The following is a 20190-nucleotide window of genomic DNA, read 5'->3' as shown; positions in this document are numbered from 1 at the left end:
TTTGTATATGTCTGCTAGGATATTGGGGTCGCTAGCGAATGGGGGGGCTAACACTGGGGTATTGAGGTATGGGCGTAGGTTCTCCTCTGTGAGTTTTTTTGAGCTTCTGACTTGTGCAGCGCTGGCAGGGGTCAGAGTCTTAAGGTGTTTGGTGATAGGAATAGAGAACTCTATGCAGTTGTGGTCAGTCCAAGGCAGTGAGGAGTTGGAGGTGATAGAGGAGAGGCAGTTATGGTCTGCGATCCAGTCAAGTATGCGGCCTTTGATGTGAGTAGGACTTTCTACTTTTTGGATGAAGCCCAGGTCATTGAGTTCCTTGGTGAGAGTGGCTGCAGATTTGTCCTTGGGATCATTAAATCCTAGGTTGAGGTCCCCTAGTAGAATGGTTTTGGTGGAGCTTTTGATATTGTTGCTAAGGATGTGCAAGATGTTGTCCTGGGAGTCTGGGGAATTGCCTGGGGGGCGGTATAGTAGGTGAATGTTGATGGTGCTGTTGGGTGACAATGTGAGTTTGGCCGATAAGAGGTCAGAGTTGTTGGTCGAGGGGTGACTGATAGGTCGGAGCTGTAGGTTCTCTTTGTAGATGAGGGCTACTCCGCCTCCTATTCGATCTGGCCTATCTTGTCTGAGTATGGAGAAGCCCGGTGGTAGCGCAAGTGTAACGGCAGGGCCTGATGCTTCATGTAACCATGTTTCGGTGATGGCTAACAGGTCAATGTTATTACTGGTTATAATGTCATGGATATCAGAGGCATGAGCTGGGAGTGATCGGACATTGAGGAGGGCACATTTGATGTGAGGTGTGTGATGTTTGCTTGTGGAGGAGTGAGTGATGGTCGTGTCTGGTATGTTCTGTGAGGTGGTATTGCAGGGTGTGGCTAGGTTAGTGGGTGGTGGACTGTGGGTGTGTGGGTATTCCGTGCGGGGCCAGCGTGTGGAGGTGGTGCGGGAACTCAGTCTATAGTTTCTGAATTCCGTGGGAAGGGCTAGTGTGCTAAGTTCTGGGGTCTGTGTGCGCGCTCTAAGTCTTTCTAGTCTGTGCAGAGTTACTACACAGGGTGTACGATCTGACATGGTAGGTGTGATATCCTTAATAGCGAAATGCTTGTGGCAGAAGAGTGGGCTGGGTGGTGTGTGGATGAGGGGATGGATGGGAGGATAGATGCACAACTTTCCCTGATTACCCAGATAAACTATGAGGTAAAAACAGCAAATTTCCATCTATGCTTGTTGAGAGCAGTAAAACCTTATGTGACGATCTCTCACTTTCAATGGACTTTGGCAATTGTGTGTTCAGGGGGCTACCAAAATCATCTCCTGCCCCTTTAAGATTTTTTTTTTAATATTGTTATGTTAATGTCAAAGGACATTTGTACCACTCACTATTACCACCGGAGTGGTCCCCTGGCGCTCTGGCGGCTCTGAAAGGGGAAGGGAGTGGTGGTTAGTGGGAAGAAGCTGGAAAAGTGCAAGAGAGCAGTGATGTGCTGTTGGCGGCCTCAGCCCGGTAGGTCCGTTGGCTGGGCCTGGGGTGTTTTGCGGCCGGTAGTCGTTGTGTACTGTTGTGCGTGTCTATGTGTGTTTTTTTGTTTTGTTGTTGCAATGTAGTGAAGTTTTTGCAGCTTGTTGTGCTGTAGGTTTGTGGTTGTGTTTGGTTTGGAGTTTGAGGGGTGTATGCAGAGGGGGAAATTGTTAGTGCAATTGGTTAGTTGGCATCAATTATCCTGAATTGAGGTGCTGGGCTTCTGTAATCTCCCAAGGTGGGGTTCAGGAGCACCCCTGCACCTCTGTCCTGATCCGGGGCCGCTTGTGACTTCATAAAGGTGAGGTTGGCGGGCCGTGGCAATCGCTCTGAGTTATGGGGGACAAAGCCTGCCTCTGAAATGGGTGCCAGTCAGCACTTCGCAAGATGTAATCACAGAACAATAGGAAAATTATCCTAGTTTTTGCCCCATTGTGATTCTTACCCTGCGTTGGTAAGTGCAAGAGTCAAATCGTACTTTAGATCTTTGGTACAATAGAGGTGGACAAAGTTATTTGTTGACAACCTGTCAGCAGGGCATCCTGGGTTTAAAATGTGGCTTCCAAGAAAATCAAGAGATACTGTTATTTCTCATGGCTTTGGCACTTGCATGTCCCGTGTCTACCGGAATGGAGAATGGCTTCTCCCTCTCTTCCAAATTAGGTGAGAAAGATCGGGCTTGTGACCTTACAGATGTGAGATGAGCAGGCGGCTGCAATCACTTTAAGTTAGGGTGGACAGAACTCGCCTCTGAAATGGGGGCCAGTCTGCGCTTGGCAAGGTGACATCACAGAACAATAGGAAAATAATCCTTGTTTTTACCCCATTGTGATTCTTACCATGTGCTGGTAAGTGCAAGAATCAAATCGTACATTGCATCTTTGGTACAATAGTTGCGGACAAAGTTATTTGTTGACAACCTTTCACCATGGCATCCTGGGATCAAAGTGTGGTCTCCTAGGTAAGTCAAGAATCAGAGTGATTTCTCATGGCTTTGACAATTGCTTGTAATTGCTGCAAAATTGGTATATGGAGAGACGACATTCTACCATATTTTATCAATCTTGGAGGAGTTGCATTGGTTACCCATTGAACAAAGGATTACATTCAAGATGATATGTGTGGTGTACAAATCTCTTTATTTTAAGGCTCCTGAATATTAGTTCAAGAGGACTGCAAAGTTGAGAATCCCTATATCTGGAAGTGCATGTTTTAAACGCTCTTTGTCAATGAACCAGTCATTTTCAGGGACTCTTGTAAATCTATGGAATAGCCTGTCAAAAGAATTTTGTTTGACTGAAGACTTTTTAAAATTTGGGAAAACTTGTGAAGGCTTGGTTATGGCTTTAATGATTTTAGAGGTGACAAAAATAAATCTGAATTGTAATATTGTTTCAGAGCAAAATTACTTTTTAGGACATGGACTGATTTTTTATCTAGATTTGGAAGTTGTTTTTAGGTAAGAATTTGTATGTCTATTGCCTGTAAATTGTGTTAAATAATATGTGTATACATGTATTCATTGTTCAGGACTCTAATGCCCCTGTGCTAAGAATGCGCTTTTGACACATGTTTTATAAAATAAAATAAAGACATCCATGGGAGCCAGGTAGATGGGCAGAGGGTGGATGGGAACGGGCGAGCGTTTACCCCTATCACATCCACTGCGTTTCATTCATGGCCGCCATCTTGTGCTCTGCACAGCCCCTCACCTCATCTCCGGCAAACTCTTTTAGTCATTGTGTCCTTCAGTAAATTGTCACGTCCTGTGATCCACCACTCTTTCGAGGCTCATTCCCCACCAGCGGGGATTGGTCCACCAAAACCAGGAGTCATGTTTCCCCATTTATTTCCCTGCCAGGCCAGAGGCACTCATTGATCCATCTTGTTCAGAGGCTCATCAGGCCATGCCCCCTCCACCCCCTCAATACCAGTCTTAACTTCTTTCTTAAACAAGGCATAAAGGCAATTACACAGAGCAGGGCAGCAGCTGTGATACCAGCAGCACAGTAGCTGCCACCAGCTCATGAACCCCCTCCAGAGTCTACACAGTGACGTGGATCGTCACCAGGGGAGTTGCTAGGTCTGGAAAAGACCCGGGGCTATGCTGATGTCGGAACTGTTGGGACTCGGGGCTAGCTAGTCTTTTGGCTGTAGCTCCTGAGATTCTATCCGGGGCTACAACCAAAAGATCAGGGGCTATAGCCCACTTAGCCCCCCCCTAGCAACGCCCCTGATCGTCACATTTTAAAGGCCCTGGCCAGCTAGAACAGATAAAGGCAGGATACCTGCTATGTTTCCCTATGTCATTCGGAAAATGGTTGCGTAATTCAATTTTTTTACTCTTTCCATTCGGAGACTTGCAGACCTGGATTTATAATGGGGAACGCAAAACTACACATCTAAAAATGCAAACGAAAAAACAAAACTGAATACAGATCTTTGAGATTACATGAGGAATGTGGCATGTGTGAGGCAGGACGAGAACCAGGCCTGACTCTATATTTTCAGGCGTGCCCTACCGTGTGCATTTTGTTTAAACATCATCCTTTCAGAATCAATACAAGCATGTACTGGATTGTCTGTGCATGCTATATTTGAAAGTGTTCTAAGCAATATGGCAACTCTTAGAGCAAATCTGAGAGTGAAGCATTGAACAGCCGCTGTGCATTCTGGGACATATAACTTTACAGTCACGTGAGGAACAAAATAGCCATGAACTGTATACAATTTGACAAAGTTCCAAGCACTTTATGATGTTTTAGACATATTTTGCTTTGTTTTCTGTTATACTCGCAGAAGTCAACATGTTTTCAGCTATTTGGCGGTGAGGCCTTCTCTGACAATCAAGCCATAGTGTAGGCTGAAAGATATGGGCCAGTTTCATGTTTATACCAATGGCAACGACAAGGCGAACGTCTGGCGTCCAAAGTTTCATGATGGCGAGTCCATCTAAAAGGTGAAACTCACTAACATTTACTATTGGTCCAAAAGTATATGAAACTTGGAAACAGTCGATGTGGATTTACTGAAGCATTTCTGTCCAGCGAAAGAGAGCTTAAAGCGTCACAAACTTTGTCAACGTAGCACTCATTTTATTATTGCTATGTCTTGTCGGTAGTCGACAGGAGCCCACTTTGAGTGGCTTTAGCAAGTGTTCCACTGGAATGTGATATTACAGCAGGCAATGCACTTGTAGTGGAATCTGTTTCTTCCAAGAAATTAGGATTTCAATGAGATAAGGGCCATGTTCTTCCCCTGCTTCGCTGTGTGAGCTTCATTCATCCAATCAGTATTGGAAGTTCTTGCCTTGACCAAAAGAGCAGGTGGTCCAAAGCTACATCGAATACTGATTGGATGAATGTTGTACAGCAGGGGTATGCACCCTTTGGCTCTCCAGATGTTTTGGACTATAACTCCCATCAGCCCTAGCCAGCATTGTCAATGTGGAGGGATCATGGGAATTGTAGTTCACAACATCTGGAGAGCCGCAGGTTGCAGACCCATGCTGTACAGAAAGGAAACAGCAAGGCAAAGCACTGTATCCATGCATAAATACACAAACCTCATCCACAGAAACATGTACGATCCCGAGGTGTTTGCCAGCGTTCATCCAAAATTAAAAAGAAGCGACATATGATGAAGAGCGACCTACAGAAATCAAGACACATATATTGCAATCAAATACATTTATTTTAGGTTAAAGCAACCAGGTTGTGGTTGTTAGGAATACTATGGGCCTCATTACGACTTTGGAGGCAGCCATGGCGCTATTAGCGCCATGGCTGCCTCCAAAATCGTGTCTGGGTCCGGTCTGGTGGAGTGGGGTCTTACCGGGACCCGGTAAGTCCCCATTCCAAATGCCATTCCCCATTCCCATTTGAGCCCTGATAGGGCTCAATGGGAAGGCGCAAATAACGGGTCCGCCAATTGCGGGCCCGTTATTAGCTCCAAGGTCCCTTATCGGGTCCCGTAAAGAATGTGTGGTCAGACCACACGTCCTTTACGGTTCCCGCTAAGGTACCTCGGAATTGGGCGGTAAGGGATTACCGGCAACGGTCTCCTTAACGGTGCCCGGTATCCCTTACCCCCCACCTCTTAATGAGGCTCTGTGTGTTCGGAAATGTTTTCTCCAGCATAACAGAAGGGCCTACCCATCTTGCTACTATAACTGTGTGGGGGACGGGAATAAATAAAGAGATGTGATGTTCACCAGCTCTCCTTGTATCTCTGACGTTTCTAAATCAGAACTCATCGATGTGAACTTTCCATCTATCCTTAACGTTCTCAGGGATGGATCGTGAAGTGAACACCTAAAGTCCTAGGGGAAGATGCTAAACAGAAAACTATTTTGAAGGTATCCATTGAGGTAAAATAATCAGTGCAAAATGGTACACTAATATAATAATAATAATAATAATAGTACATCTTGATTGTGGTTAGTTCAATTAAGAACTTTACACAAACATACAAACTATACCATCAAACAATTCATGTATTATATGCAGTGAACTAGTAAACATAATATCTTAAGGTCGCAATAAGACTAAGTTCATTAATAATGCAGTTGTTTATAATTGCCATTTTTAAAACACATAACACACATAGAAACCTAAGAACATAAAACACGGGTTAGTGCATGTCTATCTGCGCACAATGTACAATCATCCATCTATACGACAACCATCTATATGACTACTTTCAGTTTTGGTGTTTGTGATAGCGGATTTTGTTATTTGTTAATTTATGTTTAGCCTCAGGGAAATCTTAGACAATGTTTCCCACCACAATCACCGAGTACCAACAGCAAACAACGTTCATTCTGTTCATTCATTGTAAAGGAATAAAACAATAAGATTCTGAATTTAGTCTTCTCCTGCCCTTATACTTATAGCAAAAGTGAGAGCCTCACAGGCCAAAGCCTTAAACTTCCATAATTATTTCTTTCCATCACAGTCGTGCGCTTCAGTACCATAGTTAGGCTTAACATAAAGCTGCATTCACAAAATCTATCCTCCACCGTCAGCCCCAAACGTGGTCCGGTTATTGTATTGTACACTAAAGGACCTTCTGTCATCATCCAAGATCTTTCATTGAACCCCCAATGTCCCAGGGCTATAGTGATCAGCTCCTTAAATCTTTTTATGGACTGTTCAACACTGACCTAGACTCAAAGCCCGAGTCCACCATTTTGAAGTAAGATAGGGGTATGTGCGGCAATGCACAGCTCTGCGACATGTCTCGAGTTTCAGGGATACTCTCTGGGCACACCGGTGAGAAATGTTGTCTAGTGCCATCAGCACAGAAATGCCAGAGGGCATCTTCACTGCAATAGATAGATACTGTTTCCAAAACACCCCTACATATTAATTCCATGTTGGTAGTGTACCTGCAAGAAGAGCGACTCCAGTATCTCTGAGTGCAGGTTCAAAGTAAAAAGTAGAGCTGGAGAAAGTAGGTGTTTCACACTGGGAAGTTGTTTGTCAGAAGTCACTGGAGAGGGGAGAGAGACCCTGGGAGACCCTCTTTCCGCCACCTCCAGTTAGATCTTCACAGTGCTTGTCAAAAATGTCTCTTATCCTCAGAACCCCCCACCCTCCCCATATGGTCTTCCAAATGTGACTGCATCACAGAGTCAATGATGGGGCAGGTTTTAGTGCAGGGGGATGGTTGTGGTTAATCAAGAAGGACTGTGCCAACAGGAAACTGCCAATCTTCAGCATAATTGTGTGTCATCAAAGAGTGGAGAGTGAGGCAAGAAAGTGGAAAATGGTCTCTCTCTTTTGTGATCTTTTTATACACATATTGAATACCTAAGAAGCAATAATATGTAGCATATATTTTTTTCTCGATGCTTGAAGAGGTGGAAAAAGGGACAGACATAGGGGAACATAGAAAGAGGCCAGAAAGTAAAGGAGATGCCATGGATGTAGAGAGTAAATTAAACAGATGGAAAGTGAGGAGAGAATGGGGCAAGTAGGAAGACAGCATTGTATAATGCCATGGAGGGAAAACTAGGGAGAAGAAGATGAATAAAACAGGGATAATCACTTCATAAAGCAGGATCTTTAAATACAGACAAACAAGAAAAATGCAAACAAGAGAGGGGTCAACCTCAAACTAAAGCACAATCAACTACTTCATCAACATCAGACTTCTTATCAACAAAATTGCAAGCTTCTCACTACTAGATTTCTTATCAACTTCTCTCTACTAATAAACGTGATTGACTCTGGCATAAGAAGCGCTACTCTATCCCATTATAAAGCACATGCTAAGCGTATCCATTATGAACATACCAAGTCGCTTCTGCATCTTCAACATTTCTGTTGCCATGAGGATATCAAAAACCGTACATTCTCTATTTTTAAGAGGAAAAGCCTTGCTACAATCACCAAGTAAATATCAGTATCTGCATCATCATCAGCAGTCTATGTCCCTTCTTTAAAATCACTATCGCCAGTACATCAAAATCAACCTTAGTTTATCTGCCATCTTCAGCAAACCAAGCCTTTAACATGTGTCAGCAACTACAGCAACTACACCCACATTAACAGCTAATTCTTCCTTCATCAATAAAAGACCCTGTCGCTACATCAACTTCAAAACCATTGGCTCTTCCATCATCAGTATCTCAGCTTCCTGAACATGATCATCAACAACCATGTCTTTGTCAGCATCCAGGATGCATCCAGGATGCATCCATTTTCTAAACATGTATTGCCATTCCCTTTCTCTACTGAATATGAATGCATCAATCTCCCAAGTAAAATTAACACCCCCACCATTTCCAACATCAGCACCCACAATCTACTGAACAGAACAAGCCAAACAATTCCATTATATCTACCATAGGATGCATATTGATTTGCTCCCATTAATGCATTACCTCTCCACCACCAGAAAATCCATATTTTAGTATTATCTTCAGCAAAGCACTTACAAACGACTCCTCTCACCATCATAATTGTCAGCAACCGGGGTCTTCATCATGGTAGGGAAGTTACTTTGGAAGTTGACTGGTAGAGCATACATGGACCTAATTTTTTCCAAATCATAAGAAACTTGGTTATTTTCAACAACGAACTGCGAACATGAAGCTTGAGTTTGGACCTCAGAATCTTTCTTTAATGCAAACTACTTATTACATTAACATTTCAAAGCCAATGGTGTGTGGACAGTGCAAAGAAGATACATTAAAAAAATCACTATGACAGGTGATAAGAGGGGTATATTTGTTGATGTTAGGAGGTTGGGGCAATAACAATATATGTGTGGTGACAGGTTTGGAAAGTCGAAGAGAAAACTTACTTGAACTATAGGATTGAAGACAAGTTCACCAAAGTTTGTGTGTCCATGTTCTATTGAGTGTCTTGGTACCTTGAACTGGCTTGAGGCAGTCAAGTGATTGATTTTGAAATCTGGACTAAAAATGACATGGGGTTGGCATGCTTGTGGATATTAACAGGTGTGTGGTTGAAAGGGCCTTTCAGTGAGAACAGGAAGGAATGTCAATACGATATAGTAAAAGGAAGTGCATTGTTGTGATGCAACACCCTATTTTGCATGTGGCACATGAATTGGATGTCACAAGTCCATGTGTGATCTCATCAGACACGAGGTGTCTGGTGCCAGAGGACCGGTTTCTGACTGAACACTGAGGATGTAGAATGTGCCTACGGGTACATGACCAGATCATAGATGAGAGGAAGTTCTTTTCTATGGAAGAGGGTTCCAATGAGGAGTGACTGAAAATAACACTGTATGCATCCTCTGAATCTCTACATCTTTCTCATCCTCTTTCTCAATCTCTTCATCAATAACACATGCTTTGATCTCTTTAACATCATTGACAGCATGAAATGTCTACTTTTTTTCAAGTACAGGAATGATCTGAAAGGCAACAGTGCAGTTTACAGGATCACAATGGCATAGAAAGGTATCTAGTCAATTCATCTAAACCCATTCCATCTAATACCATTCCATCAAACATTTTCCATCTAATAAATGTCCATCTAATGCATGTTTTGGGGGTAAAGGGTTAATTTTAGTGCAGGTGCCTTTTAAAGGGTAAAAAACAGGGTTTTGGAGGGGGGACCACCCCCCCCCCCCAAAAGAAAAAAAATGGAAAAAAATGCATTAGATGGACATTTTTGTGATGGAAAAATTTCGATGGAATGGCATTAGATGCAATGGTTTTAGATGAAATGACCATAAACCACATAGAAAGCATGTCATTATTACACTTAGCAGTGACTGCTTTACTGGACTTTAAAGGGTAAGGAATGTTACATCATGAGTAATTGAATGAAGTGGAGTTAAGGTGAAGGAAGGGAAAGAGGTGGTAAGGCGGAGATGGTTAACGGGGTGCAAGAAGAGCAGTGTGTTTTTGCTGCACTCAACGAGATCAAGTAAGTTATCAGAAAGTGCTGCAATGTAATCATAGATCTAGATAGAAATAAGGTAGAAAGTCTGTAATGGATTGCTGATAAAGCTTGGATGGAGAATTTTGATTTCCTAAAATAAGACATAACCGGTCAAAGGAGCATCTTGGTGTCTTCACAACAAAGCCTTTAGCAAATGTTGGCTACTACGTAATCCCGAGAATTAGATTCCACCTCTCCACAATTAGTAACAAATCCACCCTCTTCACCATTCTGTATATTACAAGATCTGCATCCTAACCAATCACTAGAGTCTCCCTTATTATCCCAAACTATTGGAGATTTTTCATATTTTCCACCCCCAAAATGAATCCTTGACTGCATGGTTCAACATACCTGCCATTCCAGTTTCATTGATTCCAGCAAAGTGCTGCATGCTGCGAATGGCACCGGTGACTGCTTCCCATGTCTGAAGCTTGCCTGTGATTGGATCAGGTGGAGGCAAATAACCATATCGTGTCAGCCAATCCTGTGTAGAGGGGAAGAGAAGGGGGCGAGAGAATAGAAACACGGTTAAGAAGCAATTCAATGCAAACAACGTTATTCAGCTGATAAGCTATCAGAGAACACACACAATATAAAACACTTGTCAGTATATTATGAACAAAGAGTCCTAAGAAAGAGTCTTTAAAATAAAGGAAGGTGAGATAAAATGAGTTGAACGGTATTGTCCCCCTGCACAGTAAAATATATTACAAAGGTGGTTAGACACATTATTATTAATGAACCACCAACAAAAAGCAAAAGTCGCTCGTTTACAGATGGGCGCTGCCTGGCACAAAAGGCTTCCATGGGGTGGATGCGGTTAAAAGGATGAAGATGCTGGAAAAGCCTTTCTGATTTGTTTTGCCTCCTTTATAAACAAATCCATAGCCCACGTAACTATTTTATTTTCAGCTCTAGGACAATATAATAGGGCTAGCTTCAACTGACAAATCGCTCTGTTTCTTAGGAGTAGTTTTAATGTCATCCGTCGTATCCCAGTATAGATTCCAAAAGAGAATAAAAAATATCAAATGGTTTCCAGGGTATCCATACGAAAGGGGCACATTCGTGACTCCGGCTTCATTCCTTCCTAGAATCCCCTTGCAGTATACGATGCAAGACTATTAAATCTAAGGCGGGTTATATAGAAGTGCTCTCTTCTGTTAGGGCACCACTCCAAATACAGCTGCACAGTCAAAGTAGAAAATGTCATATGGGCTCGATTGGAGGGTTTCCCATACTACCTAGTCATTCGCAGTGGCAGTTCCACCCACCGGCACCCACGCCCATTATGGAGGAGCTGAGGAGGCAGCCCAGTGTAAACACTGAGCAATTCCTCAGCTGCTTTTTGCTGCTGAGGGAGTGCTCCTGTGTTAAAACTGATATAATATTGTTCCGTCCTCATTGTATATGTTGGCCTATCCCAGTTGCTTTGCGAGGAAATCCGTATTGCAAGGTCATGACCTTAAGTTAATCAAGCCTCCATTTTAGGTTAAAGCCGCCATTTTAGTTTATCGTGCAAAGTCACCCTGTGGCCTAAAATGGCCGATCTGTGTTCTCTTGTTCTTACTTTAATCTCTTCAACCACCTGTAGGCGAGTTAATGTCCAACCTGCCTGCAGGCTACATGTTAGGGTCATGTAGACCTTGTCCTTTGTTGACCTCGGGATCAGGGGATTACTTGAATCAGCGATGTTAACCTACAAGTATACAAGAACAATAACGCTATTTAAACATGACATGCGAAGCATCTGTTTGACCTGCATTGAAGCAAATGTGTAAAGAGTGTAAAGTTAAACCCAGAGAATAATAGTGCTTGTTAGTAAATGTATTAAGAAGTAAACCGCATGCGCGAGATATGTAAATTAGGAATAAACCTGGCGTGAACCCTAGCCCAGTACTTGATTAACTTGTAGGAGGCTGGACATCGTTATGAAGAAACTGTATAAATACACTGATGTCCAGCTAGCAATTCCTGTTCACTGCTCACATTGAACCTGCTGGTGGTCTCTGTGATGTACTGACGGCCAAATAGCTATTTGTGTACTTTGTTTTATAAACTGTTCAGTATTTCAATAAAGATTCTGGGAATCTTTACAAGCCTGTGTTGGTGTATTTCTCTTTGCATGGTGTAAAAGCCTTAATATTGTATTTTCTGATTCCACAGATGGCGCCCGAATAGGGACCCTCAAAATTGACTTCGTCTTGTTGAAGGTTGGCTCGGCTATCGGACCGGGATCGGACGGTGCCAACAAAACGGCCCCTCTGGACGAGAAGTGAATTCCTCGACAGAACAGCACTATCCGATCCCTGAACAGTGAGCTGTAGCCAGAGACGACATCTTGACAAGGGTCCATTTTTCGAGGTGGGTAAATTTGCCGAAATCACCAAACACGTGGGTCCTTAGAATTGTCCTTAGTAACCCGATCGGGCCTCCCAGTCCTTTGGTCAGGTGAATCGTGACCCAATTCTTAATTTAACCCTGACAATTTGAATTTGGCGCATTGTACTCGCGAGCACAATTATTTGACCAGGTAACACCAGAATTCTGATATGCCTGGGAAATTGTCTGCCTGCTTCAGGGCATTATTCCGCAGGTACAGACAATCTTTGGAAGATAGCCGTCCCGCACCAGAGGAGAGGTCGCCGGCATGTACTATGTACTGTAAGAAAGGCTTTGGTAGTATAGCATTTAATGATATTTGGCACAGACAGACCAGACATAACTCTAATCTTCGGTGGCTAACCAATGGTAGCTTTGAAATCCCTCGTATCGAATATCTAGAGTCCGTATTGGTAAAGAAAAAGGCTAGACCTGCAGCATTTGACGCATTGCACAGTTGGAAAACAGAAGCTTTGCAGCAACAGAAGAGTAGAGAGAAACATATGCTTCGACATATGACGAATGCCGAAAAGGCACTGTTATATGATCAAAATAAACAATTGGAATCAGTTAGGAACACGGACAGAGCATTTCAATTAGGCATTCAGAAAATGTACCCTTCAAAAGATTTTCATACGTCCGATGAACTGATTAACAAACTTTTGCATGAACGAAGGCCCGATGCCTCTGCGCCACCCCGTACGTCCCTCCTCTTGGTGCTTTGCCCCTTCCTATCGTTATTCCTCCTCCTATAGCTCCTCCGGTCCTCCCTGTTGTTCTTCCTGTTGTTACTCCAGCCGTTGCTCCTTTGCCTGGCCCCTTGCCTCCATCTGTTGACATTCAGAATGTGCCTACTCTTCCTCCTCCAAGTGATTCCTCATCGCTTGTAGTAGACCAGGGAGCGGGATCAAGGGTTGTGACTCGTAATACTGTGTCCCCAGATAAAAATAATGAATTGATTGCTTGGGCTAAACATTGTATGGAGAAGGGTGAACAAGCTGATGTTTTTTCCACCCTCGAAAATTTAAAAAGTATTCCTGAGAAAAATGTTTTTATTGAAGGGTTAGGGATTCATTTGAGTATAATGTGGAATAGATTAAACGATGTAGATCTCCCACAAGGGTTATGGGATTTGAACACTTTAGCGTTGTCTAGACATACTGCGGAGAAAGTATATGAGCATGTCAAGAGGATTTTTGTGTATAGGAAGGAGTTGGAAGAGTTACAGAATGAAGAAGCAGATGGTGATAGTTTAGGTATTATGTTCTTACAGAAACGGTTTTCTCCTCGCCGTGAATTGATAGGTGAGGAAGCGCAAATTTGTACAAAGGATGCGATAAGATGGATTCCAGATATGTCGATAACTCCAGATGAAGTATATGACACGTATGGTCAGTATACGTTAGAAATGCAAAAGAAAGTGATACAGGTTATGGTAGACTACCTGCAGAATGAGTGTGTAAAAAGAAAGATTTGTTGTCCCGCAGAATTGTTGAGTGTTTATAAGAGAGCCTTTTCGATTGATACTTCTTTGACTGCCTTAGCGCTTGATTTGGCTCGGTTGCTTAGTAAGCGTTCGGAGCTACCTACTTCTCAGTTGCCCATGAGAGAGGTCCCTCCGACATTTGTCCCAAAAGTTGAGATTGCGGCCGATGCTGCACGAGGAATAGTCGCTGTGGATATTCCTGCACATTACGTATCGCAGTTTGTTCACGTCCCGTTCTCGAGACACGAAGTGAACACCATAAAGCAATCTATTCCTGATATAAGAAAGAATCCGACGGGGTTCTATAAAGAAATAGAGTCGGTCTTACAATCATCGGTATTCACCTTAAGTGATATTGATTTATTATTTCCCGTACTCCTGCCAGTTGATTTGTGGAAACAGATTAGGACTGTAGATGATGTACCTGGGTTAGGAGATACATGGGATAACATGGTTAGGCTCGACAGAGAAAAACCAGCTGGCGAGCGACCGCCTCAAGTGATATTAACTTTGCCTGATAGGATTATGGTAAAATTAAAAACTATAGTTCCTGAAAAAAGAATCATTTGGGACAAGCTTACGGCCTGTGTCCAAGGAAAGTCTGAGGGTGCTACCGAGTTCTTCAATCGGTTTGAACAGGTATTTTCAGATTTCAGTGGACAAGACTTAGGCACAGAGTCGGGGAAAAGGCTGTTTGTCGACAAATTTGTACGTGGATTGCTGCCTGACATCCAGTTACAGATTATGTCTTCCAAAAGCGCTTGCCAGGCAAAGTCTCAATCAGAAGTACTGCACATGGCTCAGTACTATGAAAATCGTGTGAATAATGAAAAGGAAAAACTTGAGAAAAAAAGGGTGACCTGAAAACAAAAGTACTATTACAACAGATTGTTAGAAGCCCTAGAGGGGGTAATACGCAATTTAGAGGTCAATACATTCCACAGGGAAGTATGCCCCTGGCTCTGGTAACCATTAACCAGTGTGCCTATTGTCGACAGGAAGGTCACTGGCGCGCACAATGTCTGACCTTGCAGCAAAGGTCATTTGGGAACATGGGTAGACGATCCAGAGGTCGCCCAGGTGTAGGGGGCCCTGGCAGAGGTCAGTTTGCGCCAGAATCACAGCAACCTTCTTCACAGGATAAACAAGTTTCGAATGTGGATAATAGAAACATTTTTGATCATCCTTCTGCCGTGTACCTCTCTGAAGAGCTTCCTTTTGATGACATTCTGTTTCGTTAGGATTGCCCGAAGCAGGATTTGGAACCAACGCCTATTCCCGTTCATCAGAAAGGTCCCTACGTTGAGATGGCAGTGGGAAATAGAAAGCATCTATTTTTAGTAGATACAGGAGCACAAAAGTGTTCCATTGACCATTCACGGGTTCCAAACATTCCCCTGTCAGGGCAATCCAACGTTTCCGTAGGGTTTTCAGGCACACCTGTAGTTTGTCCGGTCTCTTTGCCGGTACCGATAACACTGGGTCCCTTCACGGAGCAGTGTCCATTTCTACTTACTACAAATTGTGGAGAGAATTTGCTGGGGTTAAATTTGTTGAAGGAATTGAATGCAGTATTACATTGCTCCTCGGACGGAGTTCAGTTAACAATTTCACCTCAGCAATCACTCGCCTCTCAGTTTTTGACTCGACCCTTACCGCCAGAATTCAGTAACATTCCGGAATGCTTATGGGCAATTGATGATAATGATGTGGGCATTCTTCAAATTGAACCTGTTAAAATTATTCTGAAACATGGAGTAAAATTGCCTCGCATTCCACAATAAAATATCTCAGTTGAAGGCGAACAGGCTTTGAAATGTATAGTTTCTGATTTTGTACATCATGGAGTAATTGAGGAAATTACAGGTAGTTTGTGTAACAGCCCGATTTTGCCAGTATACAAAAAAGGTGATAATGCGATTCCTTTTCGGTTTATAATTGATTTGCGTGCTATTAACAAAATTGTGGCTCCTCAATTTCCCATTGTACCTGATGTTACAACGATACTAACTATGATTCCGGCTTCTGCCACTCACTTTAGCGTTGTTGACCTCAAAAACGTGTTTTTCAGTATTCCTGTGTACAAGGATAGTAGGTATTTGTTCGCGTTTACCCTTCCTAGGTGGACGCTCGTTCACATTCACTCGTGCACCACAAGGGTACACTGAGAGTCCAAGTATTTATAGTAGAGCATTAAAAGAGCAACTCAATACTCTCGAGATGCCTACTACTTGCACGTTACTACAGTTTGTAGATGATCTCCTCTTGGCTGCTGATTCTGAGAGTGCCTGTAAAGAAGGCACCATGTTGTTGCTTTGTCATCTAGCAAAACATGGCCACAAAGCTTCACTCAAAAAATTCCAATATCGTTGTCAGGAGGTCGCCTATTTAGGCTATCTCCTGTCAAAGGAGGGAAGAAGGTTGACACCTGAACGAATAAAAACTATTTCTGGCATGTCTGTCCCAAATACACAGAAGGAAGTTAGAGCCCTGATAGGTATGGCTTCTTACTGTAGATAGTGGATCCCTAACTTTTCGTTAACGATTAAACCAATGCTGGCTTTGACAAAAAAGGGCATTTCTTTGCCATTGCCATGGACTTTGGAACACCAGACAGCATTAAACTTGCTCAAAACCGCGCTGTGTTCGGCGCCGGTTTTAGGAACTCCAAATTATGAAAAGGCCTTTGTGTTGTATGTGCATGAACGTGATGGATGTGCTTTGGCTGTGTTAACGTAGGAACATGGAGGGAAGAATAGGCCGTGCGGCTATTTCTCATCCGCCCTTGATCCTGTCGCATGCGCTTTGCCGAGATGTTTGAGAGCTGTCGCTGCTGCTGCATCTGTAAAACAGAGCGAGGGAATGGTCCTGGGTCATGCGTTAACCCTAATGGTACCTCACTCTGTAGATATTTTATTAAATAGAACTCAAACGCAACACCTTACTTCCGCACGATTGACAAGATACAAATTGATCTTGCTTGCTCCCCACATCCAAATTCAGAGGTGTTGTGTATTAAATCCGGCTGAACTTTTACCTGTCCCGCAAGATACTGTTGATGGTGACGAAACGTCACACGATTGCCTTTACACTACAGAACAAGAGACTAAAGGTAGAATCGATTTGAAAGACACGCCTTTGAATAGCCCACAAGGAGAGCTATTTTGTGATGGCTCTTGTTTCAAACTTCCGAATGGTACATCCACGGCTGCTTATGCCATCACTACCTTAAGCACAATTGTGGAAACCAAAAGAATTATGCATAATTCTGCGCAGGCCGCAGAAATTATAGCATTAACTCGAGCTTGTGAACTTTCTGAAGGGCTTACAGTAAATATATATACTGACAGTCAGTATGCCTTTGGGGTAGTTCACAACTTCGGCAGACTTTGGAAAGAACGTATTGCAAGGTCATGACCTTAAGTTAATCAAGCCTCCATTTTAGGTTAAAGCCGCCATTTTAGTTTATCGTGCAAAGTCACCCTGTGGCCTAAAATGGCCGATCTGTGTTCTCTTGTTCTTACTTTAATCTCTTCAACCACCTGTAGGCGAGTTAATGTCCAACCTGCCTGCAGGCTACATGTTAGGGTCATGTAGACCTTGGGCCTCATTACGACCCTGGCGGAAATCGCGGTGCAAAATGCACCATGGAGCACGGCGGAAAGCTGCCGATAGCGCCATGGGGGTTGGCGGATTTACCGCCCCATTCCGACCTTGGCCGGGCGGTAAATCCCCATTCCCCATTTTACCCTTCCCCATTCCCATTTTTGCCCCATAGGGTATAATGGGAGTGGGGAAGGCGTTAATTACGCCACCGTAAAATACGGTGGCGTAATTAACAACAAGGTCCCGTAGCGCCATGGATTTCTCCGCCCGGAAAAACCAGGCGGAAAACGCTCCATGGCGCTACGGAAACTCGTAGTAGGGCGGACGGGTCCGCCGCGAATAACGCTGGCGTAAACCCACTCCGCCAGGGTTGTAATGAGGCCCCTTGTCCTTTGTTGACCTCGGGATCAGGGGATTACTTGAATCAGCGATGTTAACCTACAAGTATACCAGAACAATAACGCTATTTAAACATGACATGCGAAGCATCTGTTTGACCTGCATTGAAGCAAATGTGTAAAGAGTGTAAAGTTAAACCCAGAGAATAATAGTGCTTGTTAGTAAATGTATTAAGAAGTAAACCGCATGCGCGAGATATGTAAATTAGGAATAAACCTGGCGTGAACCCTAGCCCAGTACTTGATTAACTTGTAGGAGGCTGGACATCTTTATGAAGAAACTGTATAAATACACTGATGTCCAGCTAGCAATTCCTGTTCACTGCTCACATTGAACCTGCTGGTGGTCTTTGTGATGTACTGACGGCCAAATAGCTATTTGTGTACTTTGTTTTATAAACTGTTCAGTATTTCAATAAAGATTCTGGGAATCTTTACAAGCCTGTGTTGGTGTATTTCTCTTTGCATGGTGTAAAAGCCTTAATATTGTATTTTCTGATTCCACAGATGGCGCCCGAATAGGGACCCTCAAAATTGACTTCGTCTTGTTGAAGGTTGGCTCGGCTATCGGACCGGGATCGGACGGTGCCAACAAAACGGCCCCTCTGGACGAGAAGTGAATTCCTCGACAGAACAGCACTATCCGATCCCTGAACAGTGAGCTGTAGCCAGAGACGACATCTTGACAAGGGTCCATTTTTCGAGGTGGGTAAATTTGCCGAAATCACCAAACACGTGGGTCCTTAGAATTGTCCTTAGTAACCCGATCGGGCCTCCCAGTCCTTTGGTCAGGTGAATCGTGACCCAATTCTTAATTTAACCCTGACAATTTGAATTTGGCGCATTGTACTCGCGAGCACAATTATTTGACCAGGTAACACCAGAATTCTGATATGCCTGGGAAATTGTCTGCCTGCTTCAGGGCATTATTCCGCAGCGACAGACAATCTTTGGAAGATAGCCGTCCCGCACCAGAGGAGGGGTCGCCGGCATGTACTATGTACTGTAAGAAAGGCTTTGGTAGTATAGCATTTAATGATATTTGGCACAGACAGACCAGACATAACTCTAATCTTCGGTGGCCAACCAATGGTAGCTTTGAAATCCCTCGTATCGAATATCTAGAGTCCGTATTGGTAAAGAAAAAGGCTAGACCTGCAGCATTTGACGCATTGCACAGTTGGAAAACAGAAGCTTTGCAGCAACAGAAGAGTAGAGAGAAACATATGCTTCGACATATGACGAATGCCGAAAAGGCACTGTTATATGATCAAAATAAACAATTGGAATCAGTTAGGAACACGGACAGAGCATTTCAATTAGGCATTCAGAAAATGTACCCTTCAAAAGATTTTCATACGTCCGATGAACTGATTAACAAACTTTTGCATGAACGAAGGCCCGATGCCTCTGCGCCACCCCGTACATCCCTCCTCTTGGTGCTTTGCCCCTTCCTATCGTTATTCCTCCTCCTATAGTTCCTCCGGTCCTCCCTGTTGTTCTTCCTGTTGTTACTCCAGCCGTTGCTCCTTTGCCTGCCCCCTTGCCTCCATCTGTTGACATTCAGAATGTGCCTACTCTTCCTCTTCCAAGTGATTCCTCATCGCTTGTAGTAGACCAGGGAGCGGGATCAAGGGTTGTGACTCGTAATACTGTGTCCCCAGATAAAAATAATGAATTGATTGCTTGGGCTAAACATTGTATGGAGAAGGGTGAACAAGCTGATGTTTTTTCCACCCTCGAAAATTTAAAAAGTATTCCTGAGAAAAATGTTTTTATTGAAGGGTTAGGGATTCATTTGAGTATAATGTGGAATAGATTAAACGATGTAGATCTCCCACAAGGGTTATGGGATTTGAACACTTTAGCGTTGTCTAGACATACTGCGGAGAAAGTATATGAGCATGTCAAGAGGATTTTTGTGTATAGGAAGGAGTTGGAAGAGTTACAGAATGAAGAAGCAGATGGTGATAGTTTAGGTATTATGTTCTTACAGAAACGGTTTTCTCCTCGCCGTGAATTGATAGGTGAGGAAGCGCAAATTTGTACAAAGGATGCGATAAGATGGATTCCAGATATGTCGATAACTCCAGATGAAGTATATGACACGTATGGTCAGTATACGTTAGAAATGCAAAAGAAAGTGATACAGGTTATGGTAGACTACCTGCAGAATGAGTGTGTAAAAAGAAAGATTTGTTGTCCCGCAGAATTGTTGAGTGTTTATAAGAGAGCCTTTTCGATTGATACTTCTTTGACTGCCTTAGCGCTTGATTTGGCTCGGTTGCTTAGTAAGCGTTCGGAGCTACCTACTTCTCAGTTGCCCATGAGAGAGGTCCCTCCGACATTTGTCCCAAAAGTTGAGAT

At 43.3% G+C, this 20190-nt stretch overlaps 1 protein-coding gene across 2 annotated transcripts in view; it reads right to left on the bottom strand.

The window, feature by feature from the left end:
- The window catches only part of LOC138513759 (matrix metalloproteinase-17-like), a 318211-nt gene that overhangs the window by 160895 nt on the left and 137126 nt on the right, over nucleotides 1-20190 (bottom strand). For both annotated transcript variants that reach the window (XM_069628846.1, XM_069628847.1), the window contains exon 2: nucleotides 10303-10435. In XM_069628846.1, the coding sequence (XP_069484947.1) occupies nucleotides 10303-10435 (133 nt within the window). The remainder of the gene's footprint in view (nucleotides 1-10302; nucleotides 10436-20190) is intronic.

This window comes from Ambystoma mexicanum, chromosome 12 (genome assembly GCF_040938575.1).
Source record: "Ambystoma mexicanum isolate Mex_15411 chromosome 12, UKY_AmexF1_1, whole genome shotgun sequence".
NCBI lineage: Eukaryota > Metazoa > Chordata > Amphibia > Caudata > Ambystomatidae > Ambystoma > Ambystoma mexicanum.
The sequence above is the reverse complement of the archived record's forward strand: the minus strand, read 5'-3'. Positions and strand labels throughout refer to the sequence as shown.